This window comes from Desmodus rotundus, chromosome 6, assembly GCF_022682495.2.
Source record: "Desmodus rotundus isolate HL8 chromosome 6, HLdesRot8A.1, whole genome shotgun sequence".
Lineage (NCBI taxonomy): Eukaryota > Metazoa > Chordata > Mammalia > Chiroptera > Phyllostomidae > Desmodus > Desmodus rotundus.
This window is the reverse complement of record NC_071392.1, coordinates 88681331-88700021: the sequence shown is the minus strand read 5'-3', so window position 1 is coordinate 88700021 and position 18691 is coordinate 88681331. Positions and strand designations below refer to the sequence as shown.

General features: G+C 46.3%; 1 protein-coding gene across 1 annotated transcript in view; it reads right to left on the bottom strand.

Annotated features, from left to right (window-relative positions):
• Nucleotides 1-18691, bottom strand: part of CNTNAP2 (contactin associated protein 2) — a 1617197-nt gene that overhangs the window by 318400 nt on the left and 1280106 nt on the right. The window contains exon 14 of the mRNA XM_053926665.1: nucleotides 16722-16878. Coding sequence (XP_053782640.1) covers nucleotides 16722-16878 — 157 coding nt within the window. The remainder of the gene's footprint in view (nucleotides 1-16721; nucleotides 16879-18691) is intronic.

Sequence of the window (18691 nt, the reverse complement as noted above, 5' to 3'; positions counted from 1 at the left end):
AGCTGAAGCACTCACTACTAGGGAAAACGGAGGCATCCCGTGTATTTTACACTCACCAAAATGTTGGCACTTCGAAGACGTTAATTCAATGTTACATATCTTATTCTGATAACAAGACTTTGGCCCTAAATGGTTCATCTTTATCTACTTTCTCTGTTCTTTCTAGAAACTTTTTTGGATCTTCCTTATCAGTCCCACTTTCCACACATTCTTTCTGATTTCAGAGGCACTGTCTGACTCCGCTCCCTGGATCTCCGTCAGGGGCTCCTGTGTATGACAGTTCCTGTGCTCTGCACCAGGCTCCCAGGAGGGCAGTCCAAGGCGCGTTCACTCCTTCACCTTCGTCGAAGAACTTTCAGCACCACGATGCCCTCTCTGAGACATCTTCCCTCTCTATTTTGAGCTCTCTGACCCACTGCCCTAGGCCCCCTTTCTCTTCAGAGGAAGTACAGCATTATGGTTAAATTCAGCGTTAGCTTGCCTCTGTTCCTCCCGTTCCCTGCTTATTAACTTTGTGGTCTTAGGCAAGTTAATCAACCTATCTGAGCCTTGGCTTCCTTATTTACTCACCTCCAGGGCTGCTGTGAGGGTTACGTGAAGAAAGGCAGACAAAGTGCTTAGAGCAGCGCTGGGCATTTGAGAAGCCTCAGCAAAGGCTCGGAGCAGTCCAGTATGGTCCAGCGTGGAAATGTGCTGCCTCGGGAACTGTGGCTGCTCTGACATCAGAAATTTGTTTTCTCACAGTTCTAGAGGCTAGAAGGCTAAAATCCAGTTGTCTCCAGGGTCACACTCTCTCTGAAGGGTCTGGGGGAGAACTGTTCCAAGCCTTTCCCTTACAGTCTGGTGTCAGTGGCATGTCTTGGCGTTCCTTGGCTCGTAGACACATCACTCCAATCCCTGCCTCCATCCTTACACGGTGCTCTCCTTGCAGGGATGTCTTCATCCTCTTCTCTGTGTGTGTCTGTCTCTGTGTCTCATCTCCTCTTCTTGCAAGGACACTTGTCATACTGGGTTAGGGCCCGCCCTAATGACCTCATCTTAAATTGTTCACATCTCCCAAGACCCTATTTCCAAATAAGATCACATTCACAAATACTGGAGTTAGGACTTCAACACATCTTTTTAGGGGATGCAATTCAACCCATAACAGGGAGGGGATTCTTGCACTAGCTAGTTTTCCTCCCTCCCTTCTTTTCTCTTTTCTGCAACTGTTATTCATATAGAATACTTGCCAGATTCCCTACCCTCATTCCCCATCTTCCAGTTCCTCAGAACCGGATGCACTTTGGATGAGGTCTAACCATCGCTTATTGTAGACTCCTGTGACCTGAACACTCGGTAAAAGTGACATTTCCAGTATTTTATTTTGTTGTGTATTTTGGTAGCCGCGTTATACTGATGCTGCACACTGACCTTGAAATAAATTACAATGAGCTGATTTTAACATCCCTTCTTTACTAGTAACTCATAATCATCTCTCATGGCCCTTGAACCTGCTTTGCTGTTTCTGAATGTGGGCTTGAGAAAGAACACTGATGAATGTGGTCTGAACTGCTCCTAGAATTAAAATGGATGGGCAGTCACGGGAAATGCGTCGGGCGAGTGGCTTCTAGGCCTTGTAGCCCGGACCGAACATCCTGGGGAAAACCAAAGAGGGGATGCATCTGATGCAGAAAATACCCACCACTAGAAAAAGATCCAAGCTGCCACTTGCACTTTCCCACATTCTTCCTAGAGTGCCTACCCCCAAGGAGCCATCCCTGAAGATCGATCAGTACCTTCACGGAAGACTAAGAGGAGTGTGAGCCCTTCAAAATGAGGGGAAGGGAAGCCCGGGCAGTGGCCCGCCCAGCGCTCCAGCCTGACTCTTCAGAAGGCTGCCATGTTAGTATCAATGATGGATTTCTCCCAATATATTTTAAAAGATTTCAAAAAATTTATAAGATTTTATTTACTTATTTTTAGAGAGAGGGGAAGGGAGGGAGAAAGAGGAGGAGAGAAACATCAATCAGTTGCCCTTCATATGTGCCCTGACTGGGGACTGATCCCGTAACCAGGGCATGAGCCCTGACCAGGAATCCAGCACGTGACCTTTCGGTTTACGGAGTGATGCACAACCGACTGAGCCACACTGTCCAGGGCAGACGTCTTCCAATATTGACTGTGAATGATAAGCAGGTCGGGCACAGGCAACACAAAGCCAACGCACACGTGTAGAAACGAGAAGACTGCTCTTAGCAAGAAAGAGTGGCTGCTTCCTGTTGGTGTCCTCTCCCTCACCTCCTTCCTTAATTTATTCTCCTCCCGTCTTCATTTTCTCTCCAATATCTGTAATTTTCATTGACACACACACTTAAAATGTAACAAGAATTAAATGTGATGATTGTAAGGCTTTCTATGCTTGCAATATATACTATGGATAGTCTACAATGGGGTAATTGGTATATGGCTAACTGGGACCCCACAGAATCACCCTTAGCAATTTCCTCGGATGGACTTTCTCTTTCTAGAAGTGTTCACAAGTTCTTTTGGACTTGCAAAACGTGCACTATAAAGTCCCACCCCTATGTCTTGAGTGTTACTCTGTATCCACATTAATTAATGAATTCCCCTCCCACACTTGAGTTATACCTCTATGCATAACAGGCATTCAATCAACCTTTGTTGAATAAATCCACCTCATTCTTTGTTTATTTGACCCACTGCTCCCCACCCCGTATTAGGTTTGCAAGTTTCTGAAATACAGAAGTCTAAGAAAATAATACAAACATTGCATAAAACATGAGTCTTTACAAAATTCTATGGGTAGATATTACTATTCTCATTTTATAGATGAAGAAACTAAAGAAAAGTTAAGCGACTTCTAAAGTCTACAGCTGATAAACAACAGAGACGGCATACTTTTTTGTCATTGGAAACAACAGAATACATAATGGAGACTCATGCAATAATTGGTTAAATGAATGAATGAAATAAATGACTCTAGAAAAACCTGCCCTGTAATTGACTCAGCATCAAAGCCCTTGGGAAACAGGACAGTGTCCATGCACTCCAGTAAGCTGACCAAAATACCTCCCCCAATAATACTGGAACTACGAATGTGCCCGTTACCTTCCAGGCACTGTCCTCGCTATGACAGGCCACCACCAACGCAGCTCAGGCTGTCTGAACCTGGAGGCAGTTAACAGGCTGCAAAGAGCAGACTGAGGCCAGATTAAGAATGGCCTGAAGGCAGGCTAATGGCTTCTGCCAGAAAACGGGGCTATTACAGTTGCAAATCCCATAATGCCCATAACATGCCTCTTTAATTCATTAGTTCTTATGAAAAAGAGACAATGGGGAAAGCCTTCATTTCCTAGTCAGTTCTCTGCCTATCAGTGACCATTTTTTAAAAAGATGAGAGCAGGAACAGGTCTGTGAAATTGTAATGTTGGAGGAACCAAGCATATGTCTTTTAAAATCTAACTTTCCATGCGAGGCATAAGCACTGAGGCTACCCACCAATCTGTGTTTCTGAGGACCCCTGGCAAAGGTCTGGCACAGCCCCGACACATGGCAGGGACTCAGACGGGGTCAAATGAGTGGATGCAAATGAGTGTTTCTGAGTTTCCAAAGTTCCTATCGTCAGCAGCATAATCATCCCCTTGAAGGAGAGCCAATCACAGGGAAGAACAGGCAACCAGTCCTCACTGGTTAAGAGCAATACATAAAAGGAAGGTTCTGCACAGGCTAGAAGCTCCTGCATCGGCAAGCGGTGAATGGGCAGGGGAATGCGGTGTTGGCCACAAGATTATTTTTACGAACATCCTCTTTAAGTTAGCGCCAAGGCTATTCTATCAGTCAACCTTCACTTATTACCAGTATGAGACAGAAACAAAAAGTTTTGTGGAGTCTTTTCAACGACATCACCATAGTGGACAGTACAATAGACATGCTAGTTTTCTACCGCTGCCATAGCGAAATACCATACACTAAGTGATTTAAAACAACACCAAGCTATTATCCCACAGATCTGTAGATTACAATCCCCACATGGGTTTGCTGGAATGAGAACGTGTTTTCGGGATGAATTTCCTTCCACAGCTCCTGTGGGGGAATCCATCTCCTTGCCTCTTCCAGGCTGTGGAGGAGGTCTACATTTCTTGGCTCATGAACCCACTCCTTCATCTTTAGAAACAGCATCTCTCTGATCCTACTTCCTTCCTCAGATTTCTTTCTGACCACAGCTGGGAAAGTTCTCCATTTGAAAGATTCACACAATTAGAATGGGCCCACCCTGATAATCAAGGATAACCTCCCGCATTAAGGGTTTTACCCTTAATCATGTCTACAAAGTCCCTTCTCCCACGTAAGGTCACACAGTCACAGGTTCCAGTGACTAGGATGTGGACACCTTGGGGGACACTATCGTGCCACCATATCAATGTACAGTAAAGGTGCACTTTCTCGGTGCTGCCAGAGACACGTGGGAAAGTACTATTATCCACGTTCATCTCCTCGAATTTTCTAAACATCCTCCATTTCTACCTCAATCATTTATCACCCTGCATAAAGAGTAACTTATTTCATGATCATTTCAGGCAATAAATTAGACTAACACAATTAATATGCTTCTAAAACATAAATGAAATTATTACACATCACATATAGTATGTCTCACACACACACACACACACACACACACACACACACGAGGTCTGTCCAGAAGGTATCCAGCCATGTAATATGAAAAATAGAGACATTTATTGAAGAAGATACAAGAGACAGGAAAGACTGACATAGGACAAGGACATATGCCCATAACATGCCTCTTTAATTCATTAGTTCTTATGAAAAAGAGACAATGGGGAAAGCCTTCATTTCCTAGTCAGTTCTCTGCATCTCAGTAACATCTCAGTCCCCTTTGAGTCATGACCTTCTTGAAGACATCTGGTTCATTGGTAGCGGTTTGAATCAAGTTGTTAGCAACGTAGCCTGATGTTCCTTCTGCTCTGGTAGCAAAAGCTACCAAACACATTTTGCCACGACACATTTCATGCCAAGATCCTGTGTCAAAATCCTGGACACAGCACTTTTTGGAACCCCCCGATCCGCTTCTAGTTCTCACGCTGTCAGTCATGATCTTCGTTGACTGCAGCCGTACACGTTCACCATTCCCAGGTGTTCTGCTTGGTGCAGGCCTTCCAGAACGTGGGTCACTTTCAACACATTCTCCACCATCTTTGACGTGTTTGTGCCACGCTTTTATTTGCACTGCACTCATTGCCTTGTCCCTTAAAGTCTTCTGAATCATCCGAATATTTCTGAGGAGGAATGTTCAAGGTTAACACAAAATCTGATGCAGATTCGTTGCCCTACTCACTTAGTCATTTTGCATGTGATGGCCACACAGTACGGATGCTCACTCAACAGCATCTACTGCCCCCGCTGACTAATATAGTGTAGTAGTCATTGTTCACACATGCGCATTCCAGTCCACTCTCCTTGGCTGCCAGGGTACATAGATGTCACACAAACCATTCTCGTTATATTAACAATGGCTGGATTTTTTCTGGACAGACATTAAGTATGCACACGTTTAGCATATGTGCATATGTGTAAATGTGTGAGTATAGATTCACATATTGTAACAGATATAAATTATTTGCATTTTCAAAACTGTCTTGAAGTACAAAATAACTTGCAACATCTGCTACACATAGAAAAAAAATATCCACAAAGGCTCAAGTGTAGGTGTGTGTCTCTGTGAATGTTTATGATTCATGACCAAAAAAAGTTTACAAACCCTAAAAAAATTTAAATCTCTAAAGAGCTATAAGTTTAATTCATCTTGCAAATAGTTACTAAGTCACTGCTAAGGGACTGGCACCAAGGATTTACAAACACAAATGCGGCATGGTGTTTGGCCTTATGATGCTTACAGTTTGAGAGAGAAGACCAATAGGTAGGTGAATAATTACAGGAAGACACGCAGTAACTTTACAATAAATTAATTTGCTTTGGGAGTCCAGGGAAGCAAGCTCTTAATGGGCCTTTACTACACACTGGGAGCGCGGGCAGAGGAGGGGGGTTTCCTGGAGAAGGAAGATTGTCAGTGAGGAATGACATTCGACTGCCAGGCATGCGATGAGCTATTTTATGTGCAGCTGGACCAGCGAGGTGAAAGCACCAACGGCCATGATGTCGAGTGTGGTGAAGCTGAGAAGGTAAGGTGAGCAGAGATTTGGAACTCTTGTATTATAACTGAAGGAGTCTGCATTGAATCATAAAGGCAGAAAGGAGCTCTTGAAGGTGTATCAACAGAATATTCAAAAGTGGGGCCCTCTTGAAGAACTTACAGTGGGGACAGCACTGTGAGTTGCCTCCTAATGCTCATTTCCCTTTTCTGTGGTGACTGGGCCCTTATTAGTGAGGCACGTTCATCACATGCATGCCCAGGGAAGGGCTCCTTAATCCAGCCATCTTTGCTGGCAGATGTGGTCACGCAACCAAGTTCCAGCAAATGGCATGTCAATGGAAGTACTACCTGAAGCCGTTTGCAGAGAGAGAAGTCATGCTTTCTTTCCCCCTTCTCTATCTCCCACCTGGAATGTGAACGTGATGGCTGGAGCTTTAGAAACCTCACTGGATCCTAAGGATGTGGTCAAACCCAAAAAATGCTAGAGCAGATGACTGGAAAAAGCATGGGAATCTTTTACAAAAAGGGAAATAAACTTTCCTCTTCTTTAAACCACTCTTACTTATTTTTTCACTACGGGCAGCTCAACCCCACCTGCAATCAGTGATTCAACCTTGGCTACATATACCTGAAACTTTGAGAGTCTGAAAAATACAGGGTGGCCAGACCTGCCTCCCAAATATTTTGATTTGATTACTGTGAGGCAGGGCCTGATGATCAGTAATTCCGAACACTTCTTAGATGATTCTAATTTATATGAAGCCAGACACCACTGACACGGTAATGTATTTGTAGGATGGGGGAAGCTTCAGGGTTGGAAGCTACTTTGGAAAGCTGCTGCGATAGTACCCAGACATTTAGGACAGAGAGAAAAGCCATAGGACAGAGGGTCAGGTGTCTGTGACAGGAAAGCTGGCTGGTGTGGTAGGGAAGGTGTGATGACGAGTTTCAGGTGCAATGACTGGACCCCTCCATGGGACAAAGAGCAAGCAAACAAATGCATTGTCTCCTGTGTGGCATCCTCCACGACCCGTAATTGTAACGTGCTTCAGCGCTGCTTCATCGGCACTTGGCTTTCTAACTTGATCCTTTTTGTTTCATGATTGATTGGTAGGTAGGATGTGATTTTACCATGAAAATATAATAGATTCCCTTCTTTTCATAGCATGTGGGGGAGAGGAATGTGGGTGGGAAAAGAACTGTGCTTTCTCAAAAAGCTCTGTTGGATCTCAGTTCTGTTTTGCTCAGTATCACTAAATAACCTCCCCTGTGCAAATCCATTTAGCATTCTGCTGGTGGGTTGTGTCTATTTCGGGAACCTGCAGCACATGCTGAACATGTGGCTGGCTCACACCTGATTAATCCCCCTCTCTCTCCTGTCATCAATATCAGTTAGGGGCACTGGTCAAACCGCATTGGCACTCTGCTGACATCGTCTCCGGTGCCCAATTACCTTCCTGTCAGGACACAATCCATGAGCTGACAGGAGGATTCTCTGCTGTGCCAAGTGAGTTGGCACCAGCGTATCCCTGAGACGGGTTATAATACATCATTTTTACGCGTCTTCTGAAACTAGGAAAGACACCTCCCTATCACCATTGCCAATGGGTCCTTTAAGGCTTGGGCTGCTTTGTATCCTGAGTGATCGATCCAGCACCTGCCTACGGGAGCCTCGCTGCTGTTTCCTGCTTCATGTCCTGAGGTGAATTCCGACTGACAGAGCAGAAGCCTTGCCTTTGCTCGTGGCCTTGACCTACACGTTGAAAAGTCGTTTCCTTCTAAATGAGCTTAGCTGCTAGACTTTGGAGAAACATCCTATTTGGATGCAACTTTATCGTAGAGAAAGCCTGGCCAGCAAACTTCAGTAGAATAAGGTACAGGGCATGAAACCCATGGGGCTGCGGAGCCTTCCTGAAATCAGCTCTGGCATGGCCCGAGACTCAAACACACGTATCGGGGCAAAACAGGATGAAAACAAAACCCTCTTCCTTTTTCTTTTGTTTTAAAACAAACTTTAAGTTAATGAAAAGACCCTTCATTAGATCGAAAAGGCATCTCCATTTATGCACCTAAAACGCAAACGTGTCACTAGCTACCCATTTTAATGTTTTACTTCCACAGATGCACAAACGTTCATTCGTGTAGCGACCATTGTTTCAGCCAGTTTAGTGACCAGAGAGCATGCCGCCCAACTGATGTCAGTACCGCTCACCACCGCACGCTTCTATGCCCCGTGTAGTGAACAAGGACACTGCGTGTTCACCCTGAGTTACGTCGGGGTGTAAAGGGACGTTATCCTAAGTAGGACCCCAGAGGCATTAAAAGCAGGAACATGAGTTTCAGAGAATTCAGATCAATGAGGAAAAACCATCGTTTTGCACGTGGCTACACAGTCCGTGGCAGGATGTTCTCAGTTCCACTGTGAGACAGGCTCCGTCCAGGTTCCTTAGGGACGCACCCCAATCCTGGAGCCAGCAGAATCAAGAATGGGGGCGCCTTTCTGTTTATCTGCATTTTCTTAAGAGAACAGCTGAATATTGTTGTTAGGTGACAGGATGCCAGCGGGAGCCCTGGCTCTTTTATATGGGTTTTCTAATCTACTGAAATGTTTTAATTGAACAGGTTATACAATCACAGCAGAAAACTGAAAGGGTAAATAAGACACACCATGGGATAAGGACAGTCTCCCATAAACCCCTCATTCTTAGTCCACTGTGCCAACTACTATCAGTCATTTGTTTTGTGTGGTTTCCAGAAATTATCTGTGTATGTATAAAGGTTATAAACCTACGTGCATTTTTTTTTAAAAAACAGACTCGTATCAGACACACTATGCTTCCGTTTGCCTTTGCCTGTCACCGTGGCCACCCTACTGTGCAAGTGTTTGTGTATCTATTTCCTGCCTTTCATTCACTAGTAACAGTAAAAATATCTCACACTCTATTAATCGACATTTCCATATGGATTTGTTTGGTTTTGACTGCCACAAACAATGGAAAATAAAGTCTTGGTACTTATATTTGTTTGTCTTCAGTTAAGGAGTAAATGCTACATAGCAAAGGGTTTGGTCAAAGAATTTCTGCATTAAAGTTGGGAAAGAAATGTGCAAATTGCCCTTAAAAAGGTGGCTTCCTTGACTTCTCCCCTCAGGAGGAAAGGTTACGAAATATTACTGGACTGATGCTGCCCCTGCACACACTGGGTCACACTGTTGTCACGCAGAAGTGTGACTAAGACTGAATCCAGACTTGGGAAAACATACCCCAAAACCTGAGTACCCACAACAGGCTACTATAATGGCCTGTGCTTGGCCACGGTGGTTGGCACAGCTCTGTCTCAATCTTAAGCTGAGAATTTTCTCCTTAAGAGGAAATCAGTATCTACAGTACCAATCAGCCTGAGAAACAACTGTTCCCCCTCGGGGAATGGAGGCAGGGCTTGGGATGGGGAGAAAGCACAGGCCTCGGGAGAGGTTCCCGTGTGGATACAAACGTTCAGGGATGTCTATGACCTCCGAGAGTGGCTGCTTTGGGTAGCAGATGGAAGGTTCTCTCAGTGCCACACTCCTGTAAGCCAAAGCCTTCAGCCAGGTCTTGCTGAAAGACACAGTGGGGTTTCCACGGCGCAGGAGAGACTGGGGAGCACTTTCCCCTCCACAGGAGCATCAACAGTAGTCAAGAGTGAGACAGTAAAACCAACAGATGAGAGTCTCGCAAGAAAGGGCCTCAGCAGCAGGGGTGACGACTGGGCATCCCGACCAGCAGGTCAGTGGGAAGGACCGAGCGGTCATTCTCAGCCACCTCTGAGGCTGTGTGCATCCAGGACACCCTGAGGTCGCTGCGGCTGTGTGTGGCTGTGTGCAGTGTGAGGTGGGCTCACCGGACACAGGGAGCACAGTTACAATAGGTGTTATCAATGAAACACAGACGTGCGTTCCCACTTACGAGTATCCTCTGGTTTAAACTTCCTACCTGCCACGTAATGCAGGTATTACTATTATTTCAATTTCATGCGAAGGCTTTTGTAACCTGTCTAAGGTCTCGGAGCTGGCAAGCTACAGAGCTAGGATCCAAAATCAGGTTACACTTAGAAAACAATTTGAACCTATTTATGATACACTTACTTTTAATGTAAAAGCAAAACATGAGATTTTAAAGAATCAGAAACACCAGAGTTGAATAAAGGCACATATTGAAAATGAAACTTGATACTCACATTCGCAGCAGCATTATTTACAGTCACCGAAAGTGGCGGCAACCCGCGTGTCTACTGACAGCTGAACAAATAAAGCAAACGTGGTCTACACGTAAGTGCAACACCACTCAGTCTTCGAAGGGAAGGGGCCTCTGACCCACGCTCCAGCCCAGAAGAACCTTGAGGGCTAAGTGGGGTGGCCAGTCACGGAAAGACAGATGCTGTGTGTTTCCATTCTTACGAGGTACTAGCCAGTCGAATTCACGGAGACAAAAAGAATGGTGGGAGCCAGGGGCCGGGGGAGGGAGCAATGGGGACTCACTGACCAACGGAGGCAGAGTTCCGGCTGTGCTGGAGGCGCACGGCAGAGAGGGCCGCACCGCAGTGTGCACGCACTCAGTGCCGCCGAGCCGCACACTTGACAGTGCCAGGACAGTACGTTCCTGTGTGTGTTTTATCACAACAAGAAGTCAGAAAAATGAAGTTGCACTGTATGTAGTGCGTATGTTAGAAATTTTACAGAGCTGACGTTTGCTGTGTAATCTCTAAGCATAATGTGGAGTTTGCCTGCCCAGTTTTGAATCTGAACTCTACCACGTGTTACCTGTGTGACGTGGGGGAATGTGTGACGTGGGGGAAGTAACTTAACCTCTCTGGGCTTACTGTCCTCATCAGCACTTGGAATGTGATTCGAGCCTGGCACGTAATGGACACTCAGAAAGTGCTCACCAACATTATTGGACAACAGGAGGAATGAGACTACACAGACAAGTATTTCACTTTGAATAAATGTGAACATGTCTCATGGAAAAATGTTATTAAGAAGGTTAGAGGAAATGGTTTTAAGCAATGAAAAAATACATAATGATTACTTTTCAAAATATTTAGCAGCTAGTTGTTGGAGAGCAGGCCGACCCATCAAGCCTAAGTTTCTGGCTGTAAACGCTGCAGGGGTTTGGCACTGGCAAAGCTGGGCCATGCATCACTTCTGGCCCAGGAAGAAAAGCCCTCCAGAGAAGCCGCCTCCATTCGGGGTCGAAGGAACAGGGCACGCGAGGGTACTACTTGACGGCCTTTCTCACATTGAGCTGGGAACTGCTTACTAATTGGGACACAAAGACAAGGCTAACGGGTTTTCGCCTCACTAATTTTCCTCCACGTGTGAGCTCATCTTGGCCAGAATACAACCATCGGAAATTCTGCAACGACAGGAGGGCACTCAAGCCAGGAAGGACACACTCTCCCTGCTGATGCCATTCTGGAACTGCTCACTTCAGATGTGACGCTATCACTCATTGAGTTGGGCGACAAGAGACCAGGAATTATCCAGCGGTGGGCACTTAGCTGAGCCCAAGCTGGTTTAATTAGGATCTTGGCACTGCGGGTGGGAATGTTTACTATATCTGTGAATAGTAAATCATAAATGTTAAATTAAATCCAATCTCAGAAGTAACTGTGCAAAACTTCTCACAGCGTCGATCATCAGGCAATTGTTGAGAGGGTCGTCGTTCCCACCGGCCACCGCCGCTTCACTGTGAGACCCAGTCAGCTCTGCACTACAAAATCATTTATCTGAGCTCTATTTCTGTGTTTGTTACTCTAGCAAATAAGAATAAATGCTTAATCTAAGTTTTAGTGTTCTTTAAAATAGAACATAAAACATGTGGTCTATTGTTTAGGCTTTAAATTTTAAAACTTACATTTAGCTAGTTAAAATATTAAACTCATAAATCATTAAAAAGATAAAACCAATATGAATGGTCTTCCTTGACCAAGATACTGTAGAAAACCGTTGGCCTGGAAGTTTGGAAACCTGGGTCTTAGCCTTCTCTTTGAGTCTCATTTTTTGGAAAGTAATATAATTTTTAAAGAGTAATTTAAATTGTCCTGGGCCCCAATATACACATCTATAATTTAAGAAAATTTTAATGATTTTAGCTTGAGTTCCATTCAACATTAAAAAGTAAAAATAATAAACCCTCCTGTAATTTTAAACATTCATTTATGACAGCGCTTTTCCAAATCCTTACATGAATTGAGAAGTACTGTCTGCCTGTACTTTGCTGATATGAAGACTTAGAGAAGTCCAACATTCTGCCTTAGGCCCCCGACAGGGGAATGGTGTGGGACGAGTTTGTATCCACTCCGGCCTCAGTCCTTGCGAGGCCCGCGATTCACTGCGGTTGAGGCAAGGTCACTGGGAGAGGCAGCTTTCTCCACTGGAAGCGGCACCTAAAAGCAGGAGATCCCACAGGACCTTTACTTTGCTGTCTACCTCACAACACGGTGGTTCCACCTATGCGGGTTGCGCCGGGACTTCTGCCCTAGATTTTCCTTGTCTTGACTTCCAGCTCTCCTCTCTGGCAGGGACAGAAAGGCTGTACAGCAGTGACCGTGAGAGCATGCTCTCTGGGTTGCCTGGACAACGGACCACCTGGGAAGTGCTCCCCACTTCCAATCGGGGAGGCTGCAACCAAAGTCAGCTTCCTACAGGAGCCTGGCTTCTCCCTGATCCGGGACTCCCCGACCATGCTGCAGACAGCTCACCGCTCGCCAGCGGGCCTGGTGCCCTCGGCTGACTTGCCCTCTGACAGAGCTGCTCTCCTTCTTGCCCTGCGGGAAGTAGGAGAAGCAAGGGGTTTCTTGGAACACACTCCCTTGATATATTCAGCTCTTTGCTGGATGATCCCTGCTTTGTAAGGTTCTCCCGATCCCCACTGTTGCCACATGGCATACTTCGACCTGAGGCCTGCTGCGTGGAAGGTGGCAAACAGGAAGGAACCTACTCTCCACAGTCTGCTTTCATTTTCTTTTTAGATCCTCTCTGAGGACGTTTTTTAATTGCTTTTAGATAGAGAGGGAGGGAGAGAGGGAGAGATAGAGGGAGAAACATAGATTCGAGAGACACCAATGGGTTGCCTTCTGTTACACGCCCTGACCGGGGATTGAATCAGCAACTGGGTATGTGCCCTGACCAGGAATCAAAACTGACCCTTTGGTCTATGGGATGATGCTCCAGACCAGCTGAGCCACACTGGCCAGGGCTGTTAAGATTCACTTGGAATCATTAAAAATTGCAAGGAGAATGACATAATTAGGAATTGCAAACAGCTATGTATCCGCTACTGCACAATTTACAGGATGTTTTCATATCCTACATTCTATGTAATTCTGCCAAAAATCTGGCAAATCAAGATTTATTTTTATCGTACAGACACTAAATCTTAGTTTCAGATTGCTTAAAAGCTTCCCCCAGTAACAGCAAGTCTGGGCCTGGATATAAAGTCTCTCAGCTCTAAGTCTTGCTCTTTCTCCACTGCTCCTGACAATTTTTGGAACGCACCTTTAGCAACGACTACTCATTCCAAAATACAGAAAGCATCCACGGAGTGGGTCCTTCGCCAGGTGCTGGTGAATTCAACGACTGATAAGACATCACTGAACGCCTTCTTTCTTGTGCCAAACAGGGGAGATCGTTTTAATAGCTATTTATTATAAACATATTCATTATGCTTTTCAGTTTGCTCAAAGTATGTCTCCATTACGAGACATGAGAGAAACTTTATAGAAGCAAAGGGGGTAAGACGTGGTAACTGCAACTCACCAGAAGGAAACAGGCATCAGCAGGGCCCAAGTCCCTGCGTCACTGAGAAAAGTTCTGGTCCAATCAAATCTAGCTGGAGGGTGTGTGTGGGAGTGAGGCTGCTTCTCACCTGTGACCTGAATTCAGCTGTGTTCTTGGAAATGTTTTCAGATGCAAGCACATTTCTCTAAAATCTTTATTTCTCATCGGTAACCCTACTAACAGTGTCCCTCTGGGTTTAGACACGATGTGATGCTGGCGCCTCACACTTAATATGTTCAAAGCTAAACTCGTCGTCTACCACAGCCCAGCATTATTCCTCAGCTGCCCTATGACCCTGCTGCCACTCCGTTTCTAGGCGCTCGAGGGGGAGCCTACCCATCTCCTCTTCCTTCTTCGACAGTCATAACTATTGAGCCCTACAGATACCACTTGCAAAATATCTATGCATTTTCTCTTCTTTTTAAAAAAGATGTGATCTATTTTTAGAGAGAGGGGAAGGGAAAGAGAAAGCAATGGAGAGAAACATTGATGTGAAAGAGAAACATCAACTGGTTGCCTCTTGTACATGTCCTGACCAGGGACTGAACCTGCAACCCAGGCATGTGCCCTGATCGGAATGCAACTGATGACCTTCTGCTTTGTGGGATGACGCCACACCGGTCAGGGCTTTGTTTTCTCTTCCCCGATCTTGCCTTTCAATGACATCCTCTTTCTCTCTCCCCCGCCTCTTCCATCCAGCCTGCCCCACAGGACTCACTGTCATAAACACAAACCCCTCCCACCCTAAAGAGAATGGGAGCTCCAATGTCACACCTCCTCCATGCTTAGCCCTCCTGTGGTTCTCCTTTCCTCTCCATGTCACACTCCAGGGTTCCTGCACAGACACCTCCAAACTGATCATGCTTATTCGTGCCTCTCCTCTAAGACCACCTTGCAAGGAAGACTGTGGCTGGCAAACTCTTCCCCTCCCAGCATTCCTCCCTATGCAGACACCCCTAGCTCCTCCCCCCTCCCCTGAAGTGTGACTTCCATTGCCCCCACCAGTTTTGTTGTTGTGCTGCAGTGTCTTCACCAGAGCACCGATGTACCACATTGTCTATTTGTGAGCACCCGAGGACAAAAAGCGCCCCCTGTTGCTCACGGTATCCCCAGCACTTGGCATGGTGTCTGCCCAAAATGAGTTTCACTTGACTGTATGCGCTAGATTTTCCTTTCCTGAATATCTCAACTCTCCTCTGTGGTAGGACAAAAAGAACTGAGCACCATGGGGTGCCTGGCCTGTGAGCTGTCTGGGCAGAGCTCACACTTGCAGTCAGGGAGGCTGCCCCCACGGTCAGCTTCCCGAAGCGGCTGTGAGTCACTAGTGAATCTGAGAGAGCCTTGGAACTTGTGTAAGGACACACAACTGGAAAAACTGTCAACAGAACATAAACCAGGACAGGGTGCTCGTTATCACTGTTCACTCTTTTACCCACCCCTCGCTGAGTCCTGCCCACGTGAGGCTTCAATCTGTATTTGTTGAGTGATGATATGAATGAAGAAGTTAACTGCATTCAAATGTCGTTTTGATTCCATTTTCCTGATTTCGTGTCTTGGTACAGACGTGTGTGTGCACTTACACCTTTCAAACACAATTTAAAATTGAGTATCGTGATTTTCTCTTTACAACAAACCACAGTGAACGAATAATGGTAGCTATTTACACACACACACACACACACACACAGAAATTCTAAGCCACTGCAATATACAGCCTTGGTAATTAATTTACCAAAAATAATATTAAATGTGGCTTTTGAAAGATAGGTGGACATCCTCCCCCAAATTACGTAACTTTATAATCGGAATTAGTTTTCAGTTAACAAGTGGAACAGGCTGTACATCGTTTTCTAAAGAGCACAGCAGAGGCAACCGTAGTAAACTGGGTGGTCACAGGAAGGAACAGCAGGGCTGGGCTCTGCGCTGATGCTGGAAGCAGCAAGGGAGCAGAGAACCCCGTCTCTGAAGGGGGGCAGGGTGTGTGCTTCTGGGAAGAACCACACTGAGGTTTGTGATTTTACGCCTCAACCTACCCGGCCTCTTGTTTTCACACAGAAGGGCAGCTGATTTTATCTTTACTGCTTTTGACACAAGCCCAGCCATTCACTGTGAAGCAGGACAAAAGCTGGCAGAGGGATGAAAGAAACCCAAAATAGCTCCTTCTTGAACTGATTTCTATCAGAGTTAGACACAGTCCAAGGCATGAAAGGAAGGAGAACAGCAAGCACTATCGCTGAAGACAAGGGCGAAGAACGATTTCCTCCCACGCCCTCCTTCTTTTTCTCGTGTCCAGCCACTGAAGGAAGATGTTGCAGGAGGTGACATGCTGACCACCAGAGACTGTCACTGCAAATGCTCTCACTCACCTGCACGTGGCCTCCTGGCCCCAGGCTGTCCCCTCCATTGTCCCAAAGCACACTGTACTATGCAAACCACTGCCCACAACAGGGCTCATATTTTCCTTTCTGGGTAATGAATGAACACATCAATTACGGTCCGTCTACTTCTAAATGCACACCCTGGAAGCCCTGACCTCTTTCTGCTTTTATGTTTTTCAAAACGCTCTTGACATCTGTCAAGTGGGTGAGTTCAAACCTTCCTAACCCATTTTCGTATTATGTCAGCACTTTCCAAACGTTCCTTCTCTCACTGGTTGGACGGGGCAGCACACGGGATGGGGGGGAGTGGGGGGTTGCGAATGCGTGTGCGGAGCGCGGCACTTACCACTGCTTGTAGTCCGCGTCGCAGTTGCAGTAGTACTTGGGGTCTGTGCAGTTGCGCTCGATGCCGCAGGCGCACTTCTGAATCCCGGGCGCGGAGCCTCCCCAGTAGTAGTGCTTCTCGTTGGCTTTGCCAACCCACCAGGTGTAAGGACTTCCATCTGCGAGAAAGGGGAGAGGCGTGCTGAGACGGGACTAGGAATGAGCCAGGAGAATGGCTCACTTCCCCCACCCTCCCCAGGAACAGCACTGCTCTCCCAGAGGCTGAACGTCACTTCCTCCTCCTCTGAAAAGTAAATGTATTTCCATGAGAGGACTACTTAATTAAAAATAGCAGAGGGGACTGTAAGCTCAAATGTTCCCAGGAAGATATGCACCCCTTTCCTCGGAAGAAACATTTACACTCAGGCTTCTGCAGCTGAGGAGTCCGCCGTGTAAAGGGCCTGGAAGGGGCGCATGCCTGGGAAGGTACACTGGTGCACGGTGACTCTGCAATACACGGCCAAGCACACGGCCAGTCGCGCTTTTCTGTGAAGTGACCGTCACAGAGGTTACAGAATACTAGAGCGCAGTGTGGACTCTGCACTCATTGTGTCTTAGTGTGATCTCCTCACTTCACAGGTAAGGAACTCAGGTGGACAAAGGTGAAGCAATTCTTTCAATCACACGCAGACGAGCTCACAAACCAGAGTCTGACGCTGTACCTTCCAGGACATTGTGCAATGCTCTTTATATACAGCATACTTTCCTTTAGTATTTGGTTATGATTCACTCACTCACTCATTCTGTGGAGGAGAGAGATTCAGATTGAGAGCATGTTTTAGTAAATGCCATCAACGCAGAGGCGGATGAGCAAGGGAAGAGGTCATGGAGGGAGGGTCCCTAGAAGGGCTATGATGTCTGAGCTACGTCTGGAAGGCTGAGTGGGGGTCACCCAGGTGGACAAGGATGTGAGAGGTAAGGCCCCAGGCAATGGGAGCAGAATGATGCAGTTCTACATGGAAAGCATACAGGAGTGTGCACATGGACGTGGAACAGGGCCAACGGGATACGCCTAAGAGGGGCGCAGGGGTGGTGGTAGTAAATAATAGGTACGGCCACGTCACAGAAATTCTCGGTCCACATAAGAAGTTACTTTGCACTGGTTTATTCTTGCTTTACAGTGTTTATTTCTCCCCTGTTTAAGAAGGTTGAACTTCCTCCTGTAAGTCAAGGGAAACAGATAAAGAATTTTAAGCTAGGGATTATGATTAAACTCGTGGTTTACAAGAGATAGTTAGACAAAAGCAGATTTCTGGGGGATGAAGTCAGAGTAGCCAGGCGTGCTGCTCCTAGGTGGGTACAGGGCAGAAACAATAGAAGAGCAGTGGGAAGGGAAAGGGAGAGAAACTTGGAAGAGATTCGGGAGGTACAGCCGGTTTGGGACTGCTGGGGTGAGGGTGGCAGAGAAGGCAGAAAGAAGGTCCTGTGGGCTAATCCCAGGCTTCCGGCTTGGGTGACTAACAGGACAGTGAGGTGCTACACTGTGGTAGGTAACAGGGAGATGAGAAGTCGAGGGAAGGCCAAAGAGAGGGCGATGAGCTCGATACACGAAACAGGGACTGTCTATAGCCGTGTGGATTGCAGGAGCAACTCTGGGCTGAAAATCTCATTTTAGGAACCATCGAGGTAAACCAGAAAATATTAATAGTGAGAAATATGCTTTTAAAATCTTTCCAACTCTGAAAGCTGGAAGAAAACAGCAAGAGAGGGAGTTGGCCATCGTGGAGGTGGAGAACGAGGGCCCTCAGAAAGGGGGAAGGAACAACGAGGGAAGAACTGCTGGCAGAGCGGTGTGTCTGGCATTGTCTGATTTCACAGTCCAGCTACGGGCGATGAGGATTTACACTTTGTCTTTTGCTTAATGTGACAGCTTGGAGGCTCTGCTGAGGAGTTTCAGGTGAACGTTGGGAAGAAGCAGCCAGGTAGCAGCAG